The sequence below is a fragment of the Corylus avellana genome, chromosome ca10, assembly GCF_901000735.1.
Source record: "Corylus avellana chromosome ca10, CavTom2PMs-1.0".
NCBI classification, from domain to species: Eukaryota; Viridiplantae; Streptophyta; class Magnoliopsida; order Fagales; family Betulaceae; genus Corylus; species Corylus avellana.
The window spans coordinates 15,667,192-15,684,127 of NC_081550.1; the positions used below are offsets into that span (position 1 = coordinate 15,667,192).

The window sequence follows — 16,936 nt, forward strand, 5'->3', positions numbered from 1 at the left end:
CTAATGCGCCATTGTTGGAATAATGCCGTACTAAATCCAATTTGTTGATATTTTATAATTTTAATAAAAGTTACTATATGAGATGTGTTTTGGGCATAATGTTATTCATTTGATGAATATAGTCAAAAGGTTGTATTTAATGTGATTTAAGTGATGAGATTGATGCACATATGTAACAATCCGCTTAAGAAAAATACAAATAATAATAATAATAATAATAATTAACAATATGATATAGTGTTGAAAATTAAGATTTTATGTTGAAAATAAATAATGAGAAACTAAGCTCGTAGGTGTTCGATGGCTAGGGAAATTGACAATGGATGTTCATTTTTAATTAACAAATAAGTTACAGGTAACTTCAATCAATCAAACTTGGAGTCTAATTCATTGAAATCGAATCTACATGTAGCAGAACCACGCATCTGAGTAAGTGAAAACTAACCTGCATTAAACAGGTTTGACGTACTCTGATCAATCAAACAGAGGAATAAGCGTGCGAGAATGTGAGATTCGATGCATTTAATGTAACCTGGGACATTTGGTTCAATTGAACTCTTTTTAAGTCATGCAAGACAAGCCTAAAAAATGCCTAAATGAGGGGAAATTTCTTATAGGAAAGGGGTAAGTTTTCTTTAAATTTGTCTTGGTTACTATGCGTTAAAGCTTAAGCCATTTTGTGTTGAAAGTGTTGAGACTTTGTTGGATTGAGTTTTGATGATGTTTTGTTGTGAAGTTTGATGGAGCGTGGTATTTTTTCACGAGTTTTGAATGCATGGTTTAAATGTGTTGGTTGTGTTATTAAGTGTGGGAATTATTATTTTTGTTTTTGTTTTTGGTGAGATTTGAGTATGGTTTTATTGTTGTCGTGTTGTGTTTGCCACTTTTAGATTTGCATTTAACTATTTTTAAGTATCTTCCATAGTTATTTTTCAATAAAAAAAATAAATAAATTGATTACAATAAAATATCCTCCAAAATGTTTATGTAGCTTGTTACGTCTCACCCATCATGCACCATTTCCACTTATTTCAGGACCAGTCTTTTTCGTTTTTCTTACATATTTTGTAAATTTTGAATTCTTGATATAGAGGATGCCCCGGTAACCCCACCAAGTGCTCTGCCTGTCAAAACGGAGTTGTAATCAAGCAAACTAAACCTACTTGTAAAAGACAACAAAAGTTGGAAATAGCAAGTAAAAAGATGAATTTCAAAATTATTAATTTCTCTATAAATAAGTGAAACCAAATGAACATTTACAGGCTATTTGCTCTCAATATAAAACAGGAGACAAAAAGGCAGATATGTGTGTTTCTAAGGGAGGAGATACCCTTTCTACATCCAAAGGTTTTGAACCGATTGGATCTAATTCCAACTATCCAAAATAAAAAGACTATCGGCTGTACAAATTACCAGCACTGGACCTGCAGAGTCTCCATGGAGAGAATTGAACAGAGAAGCATGAAGTAAACCTGATAAAGCAACATCCATTAGAATCGCAGTTTATGTACAAACAGAGACAGATAAATGGGCATGATATACAAGACGGCAACTTACCAATTGTTAAAGAAAGAAAAAGTTCTGCAGGTGCCAGCACAGTTTTTTTTTTCACAAGGCAATATAACAGTTTTCTTTGTGTTGTTTGTTCCACTGTGGATGCCTTGCACCACATCTAAAACTTCAACTCCATGCTCTAACAAATGTTTGTCGGCTTTCTTTGGCTACTAATACTGGAACATGGGCTTAAGCGACAAAATCATATGTTTTCTATCACCAGAAAAAAAAAAAAAAAAAAGTTCAAAGATGGACAAAATATAGGTCCTGTTTCCCTATTCTGAGTCTGACTCGATAGAAAGATACAATCGCGGCCTCACAGAACGTTTCTGGCGAGGAAAAGAGAAAGGGCTATCTGATCTTTGTCTACTTGATTTGTCAGATCTATCGTCGTTCATACCAAGAAGCAAAGAAGCTGCATTACGGAGAACAGAACCATCAGCCAGCAAATCTGAAAAAGAAAAAATAAATTGGAAAATTGAAGTCCCGACACAGTGCATTCACACGCTGATGCAGCGCATTTAAGCTTCACAGCAGGAGTTTCCTGGGATGTCAAGGCTAAACGATGGGCCGATGGCACCACACTCACGCAAACAAAATAATAACAATAATAATAATAAATAAATAAATAAACACCCATGTTGTATCCAGATTTCAGAACCTGGCTTCAAATCCTGAGAAAAATTTCCAAAACTACTGGAATAATCATTCGACCAGAGACACCAGTTAGATACACAACAAGAAACCATGCACGCTTGCGTGAAGGATCAAGCATGAAGCATACTCCAAACTGCCTATCAGGACGGGATCTCATAAATTAGAACAAAAGCTATAGCAATTCAAAGTCAAGTGGGAACAAACCAGTGTCAGCCAAAGAATTCAAGCCATCATCTCTGGATGGTATTTGCTGTCTTGAATTCAATCCATTTGGAGGCGTCGTCTCACCATTATTGCCACTGGCACAACCCCCAAGCCTAAGAGAGATCCAATCCTCAGTACGAACACCATTTGACACATCAGCCTGATCTCTCATATCATTCTGTACTGATGCATCTGAAGGCCTTGTGGGAAGAAATATTTGAAGCGAGGGATCGTCCCCAGCAAATGCCAAGGGATTATCAACCAAACCATCAAGAAAATCGGCATCAGGGCGACCAACAGAAGGATCTGGGACTAAGGTAGCAGACCCCATGGTATTCTCTGGAGCCAATGGATAGCCATTCATTGAGGTGGAACAATTCATAGAACCATGCTGCAAATCAACTAGGCCATCGGGCACATCTGCCTCAGAGCTGAACAGTTGAAAACCTGGTCCTGCTTGAGTTCCAGGAGGTGGAGGCCAGAGGGGGATCCCAAATTCATCCTCATTGTCATTAAAAAGACCCAAGCATGAAGTCCCACCATTTCCAAGAGTGGGGTCTTCTGGATATGTTTCAGCGATGCCATGAGGGGGAACAGAAAAGGTTACCCCGACAGTTCCAGACGATATTACCATGTCATCCTCTCCTTCCGAGTCACTAAGAACAATAACTTCAGCATTTCCTGCTGGAGCAGAGGAATTTCGTCCACCAAATCCATATGCTGAATCAACATTCAGAGATATAGAATCCATCTCAATCCCATTGGTGGTAGAAAAGTCAAAATTTCCACCTCCATCCTGATTTACACTTTGATCTTCACCATCCCTACCACTTCCGGTGGCACTGCTGCTCATTGGGATAACTTTCTGTTCATGGTTTCCGAACTTCTCTTGTAATCTATTATCAGAAGAGGTGTTAAGATCTTCAGGTCTACTGACTTCCCAGAAGCCATTACGATTCTTCCTTATTCCGAGTTTCAAACCAGTATGACCTTCTGAAAAACCTTCCTGTTTGATCTCCTTTAACACTTCCACTTTTGGTTTAACTTCTGTATCGGGGACACAAATAGTACTATCAGGAAAATGCCAATATGCAAGATCCCCCAGATCCCTCCGTTCACTTTCATTTTTAGTCTTTACACGCCAAGATCCATCAGGCTTCACCTCAATCTCTGTTACATCTTCTCCACAATGCCTTAACTGCACCACAATAATAAAATAAACCATGTTTGTTAATGCATCTCTTCAACACTTCTATGACAACCCAAGGTCCAAATAGCACAGAAAAGGTATTACCATAGTCGTAATACGATTGAAGTAAGGGTCAATAATGATATTCTCCAATGCATAGTTCTTGAGACAAATGGGGCATTGCCACTGCAGCCAAAATCCAAAGCTCGATTAAACACGCAAGTCACTATAAAAGGACAAAATGAACAAACTTAGCATTACATCTTGAAGCTTGCCTTTCTAGAACGTTGATTTATTTCCACAAAAACCTCAAGATCAAAACAACCCATGTGAGCACAAGGTTTGAATCTTCCAGACACCTTCATTCTTGAACCACTCATCTATAAATTACACGAACAAGTAAATACAATCATATTAAATCCAAATACAATTTGCTGAAACCTTAGAATCAAGCATTGACAGCATTACTTAAGAAAGCCTCTGCCATTCATTTGTGGTTCACTTTACTAAAGAAAACACTCCAACCCAATTCACAATAGATATAATTCTTATTATATTTAGTGTTTTGAATCAGAACATCTTCAAGTATATTCATGTGCTACAAAACCAAATGGTCATAGCAGATATATGATCCCAATAACTACAGCCAACAACCAACATATTCCACTTCATGTTTTTTTGTACCACATGGAATTAAAGGCAAAAAGGCGGAGAAAGGGACTAGTGGAGTAACTCATATTCCACGTGGCACTACTACTTTTCTTCTCTTGTACGACTACCATTGTATTAAGCATGCAGCAAAAAGTTATAATTAACAGTATATACAGAAAAAATAAGTTAGAAGTTATTTTTAATCATTCTACATTTTGCCACAGGATATCCTACTAAACCTTTTTAGTAGTTATGAAAAAAAAAAAAAAAATCACATGGTATCAGCTTATACAGTTCTGAAGATAAAAGAATGAATATAATTATTACAATCCATTAATTTCTCCAACCAGTTGGGCTGCTTCTTCCAGAAAACTTTACAGAAACATTTCAAACTACTTTGCACGCATTAATTGTGGTAAGAAAAAAAATTGATGTTTTGATTGTCAAGCTAATCACAAAACAGAAGACGACAAAGTGCAACTTTAGAACTAGTAGCATACTAAATGTGACACTATTGTTAAAATCGAAGAAGAAAAAAACTGTACTGCTTTATCTAATGTATTTTATTTTTTATGCATAGCTACATGCCTCAAAAAAAAAATGTACTCATTTCACAAATTCTAAAATGTGGCTTACCGGACAACGTAGATTGACGCCAAAAAAATCTGCAACAACTTCCAAATCACTGTCACTGTCAGCATTATCTGTAGCTGTTCCACCACCGATACATCGACAAACACGAGCAAGAGCCTCTTCAAAAGGCTCACCATCACTCTCTTTGGGAATCAAGTTAAGAATCTAGACAACAAAGGGAAAATAACATAAACTCAGATGCTAACAAAGAAATTTATGAGTAAATTCCCAGTAACAAGGTTGACTCAATTTTTTTTTTAGCAATGACTCAAAGCATGTAGCAAAAGAATTTGAAACTTACAGATAAAATATTCACACCAGACACAACAAATTCAAAAAAATAAATAAATTATTTAATGCAAAACTATGGGTGCCCCCATCAGTCACATATTCTGTGATGCAAATAATGAAGTCAGAATTTTAAAACAAATAAAACCATCCAAAGTATATCCCAAAACTAAAATGTGTTATTCTCTCTTGTCCTCAAGCAATTATCAAAAGTAGATACCACGATGTGTGGACAAATGTAAAATTATCATATTCAGCGTTGGCATGGACTCGGTGTCCAACACAATTTATCCTCAATCCCTTATTCTATGGAATTACTATATGATGCTTATATGATTACCAATGTATATGTCTTCACCTACACATAAACAAGCCACAGGAAGAGAATGAATAAGACAATAAATAACAACACCTTCTTTTAGAATAAACAAACAAAAAACCAGATATCTTAATTAGTATACAATGGCAGATACTTCCAAGCACGGGCAGAATGATTGCCACATTTGAAAGTGTTTGATAAGGCTACTGTAAAAATGCATCCATATGAGTTACACAGCCAGCATGACGATGTGAACCCAATGAGGACATAGAAAAACTTATCACAATCAAATAGAGCCAGCACTAGTTCCAAAGCGCCAGCAAACCTTGAATACAAGATAAGAAACAATTATCAATCTAAGGCTACAGCCTGAATATGCTTTATCTCATTCAAAGTGGAGTAAATGCCAAAAGCATAACTGTCTGCAAACAGGTATTAGCAACAAGAATCAGAAAACAAACATCATGATTTTTCTGGCTTTCATTTTAACTAGTTTTGTTGCTTTGATTTATCAATTGGTTCCGGTATGATCAGATGCTTGCAACAATTGAGATGCCAGATTAAATCAGTCCATTTTTAGTGAAGTAAGAGGGAAGAAAGCTAGCAAACCCAAATTTCACTGATCTGATTATTAAATAAAAATGCAATGACCCGACTACAAATTTAATGTAGTATATTTGGATAGAGCGGAATGCTAGGAGCTTTCAAGATCGAGACACTTCGGTAGTAGAGCTGAAAAAGATTATGTTCAATTCTCTTTACACATGGACAGCAGCGCATAATAGTTTGCCTTTTCTAGTTTTTCTGGTTTTTTGGACTGTTCTTTTTCTCCTTAACAGGGTTTTTCTTCTATACTTCCCATGTATTATGGTTGCGGCCCTCTGCGTTTTTCTAATGAGATTGAATTACTTACCAAAAAAGAAATGCAAGACAACCCCCCCTCCCCCCCCTCCCAAAAAAAATAATAATGCATCATACATGCAATTCCTAAATCAAAGTGCAAATCTTAGTCTCATTTCAAGACAAATGACCATGAACTCTATATAGCACATCATTCCAATAACAAAATCCACCTTCGAAATTCCATGAGAACAGCATCTTACAGGACTGCATAGTAATTTCACTTTCCATTACCAAAAGGCATGACCAAAGAAACTCAAAGTTTTATAGACTATGGAAAATTTTATAAGTCCAAACATCTTCAAGCAAAAAACAAAGCTACCTGTTGAACACTTCGCCGCTTTACAATTCGAACACCTAAACAGAAAATGCGAGCATCACATCCTGTTAAGTAAATCTTATTAACTCCATCTTTTGTGAATGGTGTGATCTGACAAAAAGAGTAAACCGGTATTAGACAATGAAAAAGGAAAAACCCACGATAATAAATAGCAATCTGATAATTCAGCTATGTGCAGAGCTGATGCACAAACACAGGATTACACACAGCAATCTCACCAAAAAAAATACTAAGATGTAGACAACTACAAGAAAAAGTCTAAGTAGAGGCAGAAACTCACAATTGGACCATCATCACGCCCATTAACTCCAAGCAGCTGTGAGCCAGGTCTATTGACAGGACGAACAGCCATACCTGTAAGTGATTAAGAAAATATACAAGACATAAGCAAAAGTCTGGTTTTAAACACAACCTAAAGCCACGATCAGTCGTCAAGCACCAGTGCAGAAGTTTTGCCTTAATCACCATACCATTGACCTGAAGATCTGCATATTGAGGCCACTGCATCCTAAATGGAACCTTGTCGTTCAGAAGCATACACCAAGCCTAAATGACAATGTCGTTATACACAAATCAACACATCTATAACTGAACAGGTCGTAGGTTCATCATACGTCATTTTATACATAAAACAGTAATTTTATAGACTAACCAACCTGAACATCATATTCTTGTTTTGACAATAAGTCCTTATCCACCCTCGTGAGTTGAAATGTTTTCTCCAGACTTTGCACAGGATTTGTCCTGGACAATTTACAGAGGATCAAGAAAAAAAGTACAAACCCCATATATATTTTCAAAATCTAGTTGTAGTTAGATTAATACGTGAATATGTATGAAAAGTGTGCTTTTCTATGTAAGAGTGAGTATGCATGGATTATGAAATAATTTGTTAATTGGTTGAGTACATATCCACTTCATTACCCAAAACCAATTTGTCCGCCCAAACCTATCCAAATAACACTACCAAGTGGCGCAAATACAACAAGAAAAGACAGGATCTTCCAAAGACCCACATCACAAAACAAAATTTAAAGATTGAAAACACCATACTGCTTACAACTGTTTGTCCCACAAATACCATTCATTTATCAACCTATTGGCAGCTAAATATACAGTGGTAACAAGGAAGTGATGATAACAAGTAAAGATAGCTTTAAACTCTTGGGAAGACAAGAAACCATGCCCATATTATGACCTGACCATCTGTGGGAAGTCATGAAGCCAGAATTAATCGCATCTTTCATTTGTCTTACAAATCTAGCAACATATATAAATCATCAATTCTTAAATTCCAAAACAGACCACAGTTGATATTAGACCTCATAGTTCGCTCAGCTCAATTAGTAAAATTATTCAGGCATTAATAAATATAAATATTTAACAGGCAGAACTTAAATGATTGATGATTATTCCAAAACGAATATTGTGCCTCCGCAAAAACCAAAAATATTTAGCAGAACAAAGTTTCTAAACTAAACCAAATGTTTAGTCCAGCAAAACAACTGTACACAACGCAATCCTTTTTCTTTTCAACAATTAAATCAAATGTTTATTTCCAGCTTTCTCCACTTACAAACCACCAATAACTACATAGCTTCAAGAGGATGGACAAAAGATGAGTTTCATATTCAGAAGTAGAGGAAAAACAGCCTGACCCACTTACCCATCAGCTGGGATATTTGTAGTAGTCAACTTCACAGGATGTAAAGGACTTGCCATTGTAACATAAAAGCTGTACACAAATAAACACATCAGAAATAGTCCCAAGAAGTTCATAAAATGCAAGATATATACCATAAGGAGAAGAAAAAAAAATAGATTATGCACCATAACAACTTATTGCACAATGAGGGATGGGCATTTAATGAAATGAATTTTGACAAAAAGCAAATACTAAAACCAGATAAAAACTATAGAATGACAAAAAACGTCCTAAGGCTGCAGATACTATTCACTATGATATATCATGCTGCAGTTTAGGACAAGCAAAGTACAAGCAAGATTGAAAATTGTCAGAACTAAAACAGACGTCTTAAACAAATGCCTCAAGCCTAGTATTGCAAACAGTTCCGCTTCCACATCACCAATTCCAAAACCAATACCTTATCCGTTCCATTCAATAAATAACAAACCACATCATTATCTTGAATATCACTACCTCTCCTTCATCCATATCACATACCAACCTTAACAGTATCTTAAGTTAAATAGTAAAAAAAGTTCCAATTGTAAGTCAATACATGGTAAGTACTGAGTTTCCTGCTCCCAACCATTGTTTCCTAATATCTTGTAGTGAATCACACACATGACAGACATCAGATCAAACATCATTTTCATGCCTAAGGCATGTATAAATCAAACAATTTTACTATTTTGAGCATGTAGCCAACGTGAGTTGAGAGAAGCACACATCCATGCATCTTCAATTTACTATTTAAGCAAAGGCGGCAAGAGAAAAGGAGACAATGGTAATGACAACAGATCATACAAACATTTTTTTCATTTCAACAAAGCTTTGAACTAAGCCTCCACATATCATTTTCAGCGAACTGTGAATCAGAATTTGCCACCAAGAGTGATGTCATCCACTAAATCATCAGTCATTTTGCCCTTTCTACAGCCTCTAGTTTTGAAGCCCAACAGGTTGTTCTACATGCATGACAGCCTTAAAGCCATCACATAAACTTTAACTAACTGACAAAAAAGAACTTCTGCAATATATATATTGCACACCAATATTTTTGGCAATATCCACTTAGGGCTGAGCAAATTCATTGACTCGCCGCCAACCGACCGATTTTCAACCGAGTTTCGATCGTAGCCGACCGTGACCGCCTAGATGATGGACGGAAGGCAGCATGATTTCTATTCCAAATTTTTTGGTGCGGTAGGCAGAAGAGGTTTTTCTAACCGAACCGACTTTGCCGACCAATTTTCCATTTTTTCACTTACCGACATTACCGACCACCATTACCAATCGATATTACCGACCACCATTCGGTGACAGAACAAAAAGTTGGCGAAATAAGTCGGTGAAATTTTTGACTTTACTGACATTGTCAATGCGAAATGCGAAAACACAATTTTTCTACCGAAACCGACATTACCAACTCTCAGCCCTGTATCCACTATGATAGCCTAATTATTAGGCATTAATGGGTGTTTGGATGATATAAATCCTAAATGATTACCACATTTGGTTGCACTTAAGTAGAGGAAATCCAAATACCCAAGAGAATGTGGATTCCCTCCCAACTGTCTTTTGCTAGGAATGTGGACTCTCTTCTAGAGAGGTGGGAATCCCTAAATTCCCTTGGCTTTGGAAATGTTTTCTTTCTTTTAAATGACAAAAATGCCAATATTCCCTTGCTCATACATTTCTATTAATAAGGCATTAAACTGCCTCTAGTGAGCAGGCTACAACACAATCCCCAATCCTTACCAAAAAACAAAAAACTTTTTGATGCTACCCTTTGGTTTTCTTTTTTTTCTTTTCATTATTGGATATTGTTATGGTTATACAAAAAAAGTTAGACTAAGTAATAATTTTGTTGTGGTTATTTGTTTTTAATGCTACTTTTTGGGTTTGATTGTGACCATTTGTAAAATTTGTACACAAAAGTGAGAAACAATTTTATTCCAAAAAAAGGGGAAATGAATGTATAAATCTGCATACAAAAGTGAGCAACTATTTTATTTCACAAAAAAAATGAAAATGGCCAGGTTTTATTTGGTTATAGATGAAAAATAAAGAAAATAAATCAAATAGTATAAACAGTTTATATATTGAGAAATAAAAGAAAAACCACGATTTATATATAATTTTTCTTCCGTCATTTTTTGTTGAACTTCTATTTAATTTTGTATCAAACACCCTTATCCACTTAAAGAGAGAAACGTAAAGATATTTTGGAAAGAATAAACATTTCTTATAGGATGCTTAGGAGTAAATCAAACATTGGAATCTCATATTCCCGAAAATCCCGTCACATTCTTGATCATTCCCAATCGTGCATTTAGTCACATTCATATCCCGACTCCCATGCATCCTGGGAATGTGGATGGGGCATGTTAGATTCCGCGAACTAAACGCTAGGTAATTGTAACATCTGTTCCAAAGATTTGTGACCTCTTTGTAATAAACCTATTTCAACCAAGATACAAAGAGAGTTATTGCATCGGAAAATCCCCATTGTTTGATGTCCCGTCCAGTTTTTATGACCACGCGAGAAAGTTGTTTTTGTTCAAACCAAAAAAAAAACACCCTACACTCTGATTTTAAAAATGACTTGACAAGTTGATTGAACAATGAGAAGCATATAAAAAGTTCTACAGTCAAATGAGATGATCCTTTATACTCAATCTATAAGCTACACATATATCACAGCATTATTGTATATAAGTGATGCAAAACAATTTAAACTACATCTCATAAGTATACAACCAATACAGATGAGAAATTATAAATATTTATAGGAACAGATGAACTCAAGCATGCACATATATAAGTACATGAATTCCCAAAAACAATAATAAACATGAGTACTTAGCCCCCTTGATAGGTATGAGGTAACATGCCAACCATGCCCAGCAAAAAACATGAGATACATACGGGTCAGCACGATTGAGTCGACAGAGTTCACAATAGAACAAATCAGGAACTGGGGGATTGCCTTCCATAGGTTTCTCTGGAAGTATAACACAACCAATATGTTGCCACACATGGCATCTTGGATCCTCACACTGCCAATTAGAAAAGTAAAAAAGAGAGATAGCAAAAAGCATTGCCAATTAATTTAAGATCTTAGGAGGAATTGGGACCAATAAATCACTGTGAATGAGAATGCACATCCATAGAACTTAAACAAGCATCCAGAGAGAAGAAAAGGCATCAATTAATAAGTTTACCTGAAGCATTGACTCCGACTCCAAAGAACTCCCACAAAGACAGCGAACCTTTGTATCTGATTGAAAATGTTGTTCGTCAACTTCCCCTTTGACTTTCACATTACTACTATCGGAGACACCCTGTCCCTTTGATGCTAAATCAGGAGCCCCAGAGACCTGCATTTTTCTGGGAAACAAAAGATACATGCATGTCAAAGATTAGAAAGTGGAAAAAAACAGTTAAAGCATGCCATTTGAGCAGACAGAAGACATTATGAAGCACAAACTACAGTAAAGTTGACCGTATAAATAATACAAATCAAATAAGTAGGAAAACTGTGAGAATGTCGCACCATAAAAGTTTACAGAACTTAAAAAACAAGGTAAACCAAAATGAAGAGCACACCATCAGTAATACACCAATCAAATCATGAAAGAAAGATATAATATACAAAACACAAACCTATACGTGTCATCTACTAGTTTTGCCACTTGTTCCTTTCCAACAGCATTCTTCTTCGGCCACATTTTGGAAACTGATAAAAAAAATAACATTAACACTTACAATTCTTACCAAAGCTATCAAAATCAATTCACATTTAGAAATTATGGAACCCAAGTACAAAAAGGGTAAGGCGCTCCTAAGTATACGAGCAGTATACACTAGGCTCCAAACGAGCAAGAAACCCAATCGATACAGCAAGACCACCCACAAAACCACACACCCGACAAGCCCTCAAAACCAAAACCCACAATACAACATATTCAAAGGTATTCCTAAACATTACAAATAGAAACACGCAGGCATTCAACTCCCACCACCAAGAAAGAAAAATGGCACATCAGAACTAATTTATAACACTGGAACCAAAGAAGCAAGAAACAGGTGAGAAGCAAATTTAGGTGCACGAGCACAAAGAACTGATCATTAAGTCTCATTAAGATCCAGAAAGGAACGGAAAAAGGGGGTCATGAAAACGCATCTTGCGTCTACGCCAGCAATGGCAATAAATAAGTTTGTTCAAAGAATGAACAGATAACAACCTCTCTAGTCAAAAAACAAAAAAATTGACAAAATAAAAGTAAGCACTTAGGATCTTCTGAAAAATTGCAATGCCTCAATTACACTATCTTGCAAATAAGATTTGAATTCAATATATTGAGATTCTATGACACCAGAATCATGTCTTACAAGTTTCTAAGATGGTGAAAACAATCTAAATGGAAGCATAGGGCAAATAAGAGCCAACTAGAATGCCACAACCTACCCCAAAGAAAAAGGGTAGGGAGAAAGGGAGGCCGGGGTGTGGGATGGAACTAAGTAGGAAGAGAACATGCAATCTTAGAAATGCATTCCCTTCACTGGGCTTTACGATTGCTATTGTGTAACATTTTTCCACAACATCTGCAGTAACATTAGAAAGACTAATAAAAAACTTGAGAAAGAAAGCACATAACCATCAAATGAGTATAGTGGAAACAATTTCAAATTCATGAGGAAAACAATGGAAGAAGACTTTTACCTTGTTCATCAGAGAGAATGGCTAATATCCGCTCATAAAGATCCTACATGCAACAAATTATGGACAAATCAAATTCTTTATTTCATCCAATTCAGAAATCTAGAAGAAATGAATTTTGAAGAAATCACTATAATACATGCGCTCGTAAATCGATAAGCAATGAATAGGCCAAATTTGGGCCGAGTTTTAGCCGATTATATCATCCCAGCAGAAAGCCAGCCAATTCATACCAAATTGAATACAAATTGGCAGAGAGTTCTACAGTACTGACAAAATTAATCAATCCAAGCTCATACTGACTGTGCAAAAACAGTATGGGAAGCAAAGAGAAAAGAGGCAGACATTTTGAACACAAGCATTATTTTTCAAGTAATTAAAAAAAATGCATAATATAGGTGCAAAAAGTGCTATTAAAAATCATAGACAGCTAGTAATGAAGATAGGAGCAACCCCAAGGGGTTGGCCCAAGTGGTGAAGGCCTTGGTCTTGAGGTATTGCTCCCTTCAAGGTCCAAGGTTCAACACCTCATGGGTGCAAACAATTTCTTAGGGCCACACCCCCTGGTGAAAAGCCAGGGACTTAACCAGTTCCGTGTAAGAAAACTTCCGAAAGTGCAGTGCACGGGACCGGGGTTAACTCTGCAGGAGTGAGTCCAAAGGGCCTTGCCTTAGAGAGGTTTCCCGACATAAAATAAATAAATAAATAAATAAAAGAGTAATGAAGATAGGAGCAAAACCTTTCTAAATTATGACAAAATTTATAAACAAAAAGAAAGGAGAAAACAAAAGGAACAATGAAATCCTCAAAAAAGCACTTCATATAACAAGTATAAGCCACTGAGAGTGCAAGCAAGGTTAGATGAGGCCCAACGCTGGGGCAGCTTCATTTTTCACACAAGACAACCATGATTGCACCAAGTAACATGTTGCCAGTAGCAACAAAAGCAATAAATCTGCATCTCACCTGCTTCTTCCCCTGCTTTGAAAGACCTAATTGAGTAAGCACATCTTTGAGCTCTTTTATTCGAAAATATGATAATTTATCCTACAAGAGTAAACAGAAAGTTGTTATTGAAAACACTCCAAACAGAAAAATAGTTACCACCAATCTTAAAATAATCAATCCCAGGTTTACAGGTAATAGTGACCAAAAGAAATAATAAACTTTGAACAGAAAAACCAAACAGCACATGTTCTTTCCTTTCCAAATTTGAGGTTGTGTATGTTTAAAGCTAAGCGTAGTGAAATATAATAAATTCCTTAACCACAATAACCATATATTCTTCTTTCCAACACGGAAAGCATTTGCTTTGACTTGAAAGAAATAAATTTGCATTAAGAAAATAGATATTCTCTAATTAAAATTTCTCATTAAGGGTTCTAAGTTCATAGTTAGCATTTGCATATTTACAAGCGCAGCAAGACAGTGAGAAAGAGAGAAACAACAAAAAAAAAAACATGTATATCACTTTATTCACTCAACACCATATCCTGAGACTTGCTCTGCTTGAAACAAGCATATGAAGTCAACATGTTACTCTTTCTATGGATGATTAAAAACACAGCTCAGACTTACACCAAAGGCGCAAGCATATCCTACCCGCTATATTCCACAGAAGCATAACAAGCTCGATTAAAGGTCATACCTATGAGTAAAATTTTCACTTACTCAAATTTCTACAGTATTTGAATTTCCTCACTTTTAGTATCCAGCATCACAGACTTCCTACAAACTAACAATACTAACGAAAGTTGTCATGAGCAAGCAGGAATGAAGCCACTTGATTTTACAACAGCACCCAACATCATTTTTGGTGCTGCAATTAGAACACGCCATAACTGCTCTACATAGGCTGCTTTCACTACCAATAACAACAACACCGCGCGCATTAACCAATTGGCCAGATTCTTAATACTAAATTAAACCACACCACATAATTACACGACAATCCGTATAAGCTGCATGATTGCACATCATAACTACAAATTAACACAAAATAAACAAAGTATATTTTTAAAGTTCCAACTATATAGAGTGTAAAATTAAACAGAAATATGCATAAAGTGGCTAAATACCTTGCAACTAGCTACCAAATCCATTTCGTTACCAAAAAAATTAAGCCCCAATCAGTACAAATCCTTAGCCAAAACCACGGATTATCAGCCAGCAAAGGAACAAAACCAGCGCATGGTTTCCCGAAAACAACAATCGATCTAATCAAAGAGCACAAAAATTAATCAAATTTCAGAACTAAACCACGGAATTACCAAACAGAAAACGAGAAACAAAGGCTCCAAATTCGGTGATGAAACCGAAAATCTAAATCCAAAATACGAGGAATCGATTGGAATCTTACGTGCTCGAAGGGATTGAAGGCTGATGGTGACGAATAGGGTTTGGAAGCTCACGCCGACTCTCTCTTTTCCCTCTCGTCCCTGTTGTCCGCGTTTGCGTTCCTTTTTTGACCGAGACCCAAAGCCAGAGAACCCCTCCCCCATTAACAAAGTTCGGACCTATCGACGATTATCCAATCCGGTTTTTTGACGGGGACAGGTCCGGGTTGGGTTTCGGTGCGCTCACGTGTAAGATTCTGTCACACGCGCGCAATTATATATTTTTATTTAATACTCTTACTTTCTACGTGGGAATGTCTATAGTGCGGATCTTTTTCCTGAGTGACAAGGTTTTGTGCCACTGCGATATTGCCACGTCTGCAATCTGGAAATGCAGCATGGAAATCCGATGGATATCAGAGACTCGAATGGTCAGGCCAATCAGATTTCTCTAAATGCTACACCTATTGAATGACGTCACGAGTATTTCTCAGGAATCAAATCAAATTAATATTTCTCTGACCGAGTTTTCCTTCCAAATTTCGTAGAAAAAATTGTTTTCATTTAACCTATAAAAATGACACGTGTCATTTGTTTTTAATGTGAAATACATAATTTTTTAAATAACATATAAAAAATACATATTTTTTTAATAATATTTTTTTAACTTTTGTTCTTGTAATTAAAAAAAATATATAATTCTCATATGTAAAAGACATATAAAATTTTTATAAATTAAGGTGAAGAAATTTATATGGACCGGTTAGAAAGAAAACTTCACTAGTTGATTGAAAACAAAAAAAGAGGTTCATGTTGGTATTGACGTGGCATGATCACAGAGGCCTAAAAAGTCCACATGAGGATCAAGTTAAAAAAAGAAGGAAAAAGCATGGCACTATAGCGAGTGGTTCTAATGAGACCGGGAAAGAGGGAGAATGCCAAAGCAACGTAACAAGAAGCAAGAGCAAAATGCCCCCAACTTCTTTTTTTAATATATAAAAATTAGTTGGGAAGGCACTTGCTTGATTCTCCATCCTATGCTTAAGGGAATAACTTCAATTCGGTCAAGGCAAAAAGGGAGGGTTTTTGGCTCACCACTCACAAGCTGACATCTCAACTTAGCATACAAACTCAAAATGTGAACAAAACACCATATTATTCCTCTCATATTGACCTGTCGCCCACCTCTGTTGACACCGCCGCCCGAAACGCCACTTCCTCTTCCGCCCCTATAAGGGTAGCATGTAGCCACCCCATATGGCCTGGGGTGGCCGGCCAGCCACCCCGTGGCCTGGGGGTGACTGGCGCCGCCACCTCGTGGCTGGGGTTGCTCCCTGGCCACCCCAACTCCTCCCCTTTTGCTGCTCTCATATATGATTTGGTGTTTTGTTTTCACTTTAATTTTTTGCATTTTTTCTTGTATTGATGACGTGTCATGTGTTGATTGATGGGCAA

The 16,936-nt window shown here is 36.4% G+C and overlaps 1 protein-coding gene across 3 annotated transcripts; it reads right to left on the reverse strand.

Moving 5' to 3' along the window:
• Positions 1 to 936: 936 nt before the first annotated feature.
• LOC132164690 (E3 SUMO-protein ligase SIZ1) lies at positions 937 to 15,644 on the reverse strand. Of its 3 annotated transcripts, XM_059575238.1 has the most exons (19): positions 15,505 to 15,644; positions 15,224 to 15,361; positions 14,112 to 14,192; positions 13,149 to 13,191; positions 12,089 to 12,161; positions 11,647 to 11,812; positions 11,351 to 11,481; positions 8,402 to 8,470; positions 7,392 to 7,479; positions 7,206 to 7,281; positions 7,016 to 7,089; positions 6,718 to 6,825; positions 4,892 to 5,053; positions 3,880 to 3,984; positions 3,710 to 3,790; positions 2,416 to 3,613; positions 1,558 to 2,005; positions 1,414 to 1,472; positions 937 to 1,124 (listed from the first exon to the last, which is right to left on the reverse strand). In XM_059575238.1, the coding sequence occupies exons 2-17, from the start codon at positions 15,245 to 15,247 to the stop codon at positions 1,830 to 1,832; spliced, it is 2,655 nt and encodes an 884-aa protein (XP_059431221.1). In that variant the 5' UTR covers positions 15,248 to 15,361; positions 15,505 to 15,644; the 3' UTR covers positions 937 to 1,124; positions 1,414 to 1,472; positions 1,558 to 1,829. The 3 variants fall into 3 exon arrangements, with proteins under 3 accessions (XP_059431221.1, XP_059431222.1, XP_059431220.1); XM_059575239.1 differs by lacking the exon at positions 937 to 1,124 and having other exon boundaries at positions 1,205 to 1,472; positions 1,558 to 1,969; XM_059575237.1 differs by lacking the exon at positions 937 to 1,124 and having other exon boundaries at positions 1,205 to 1,472.
• Positions 15,645 to 16,936: the final 1,292 nt, after the last annotated feature.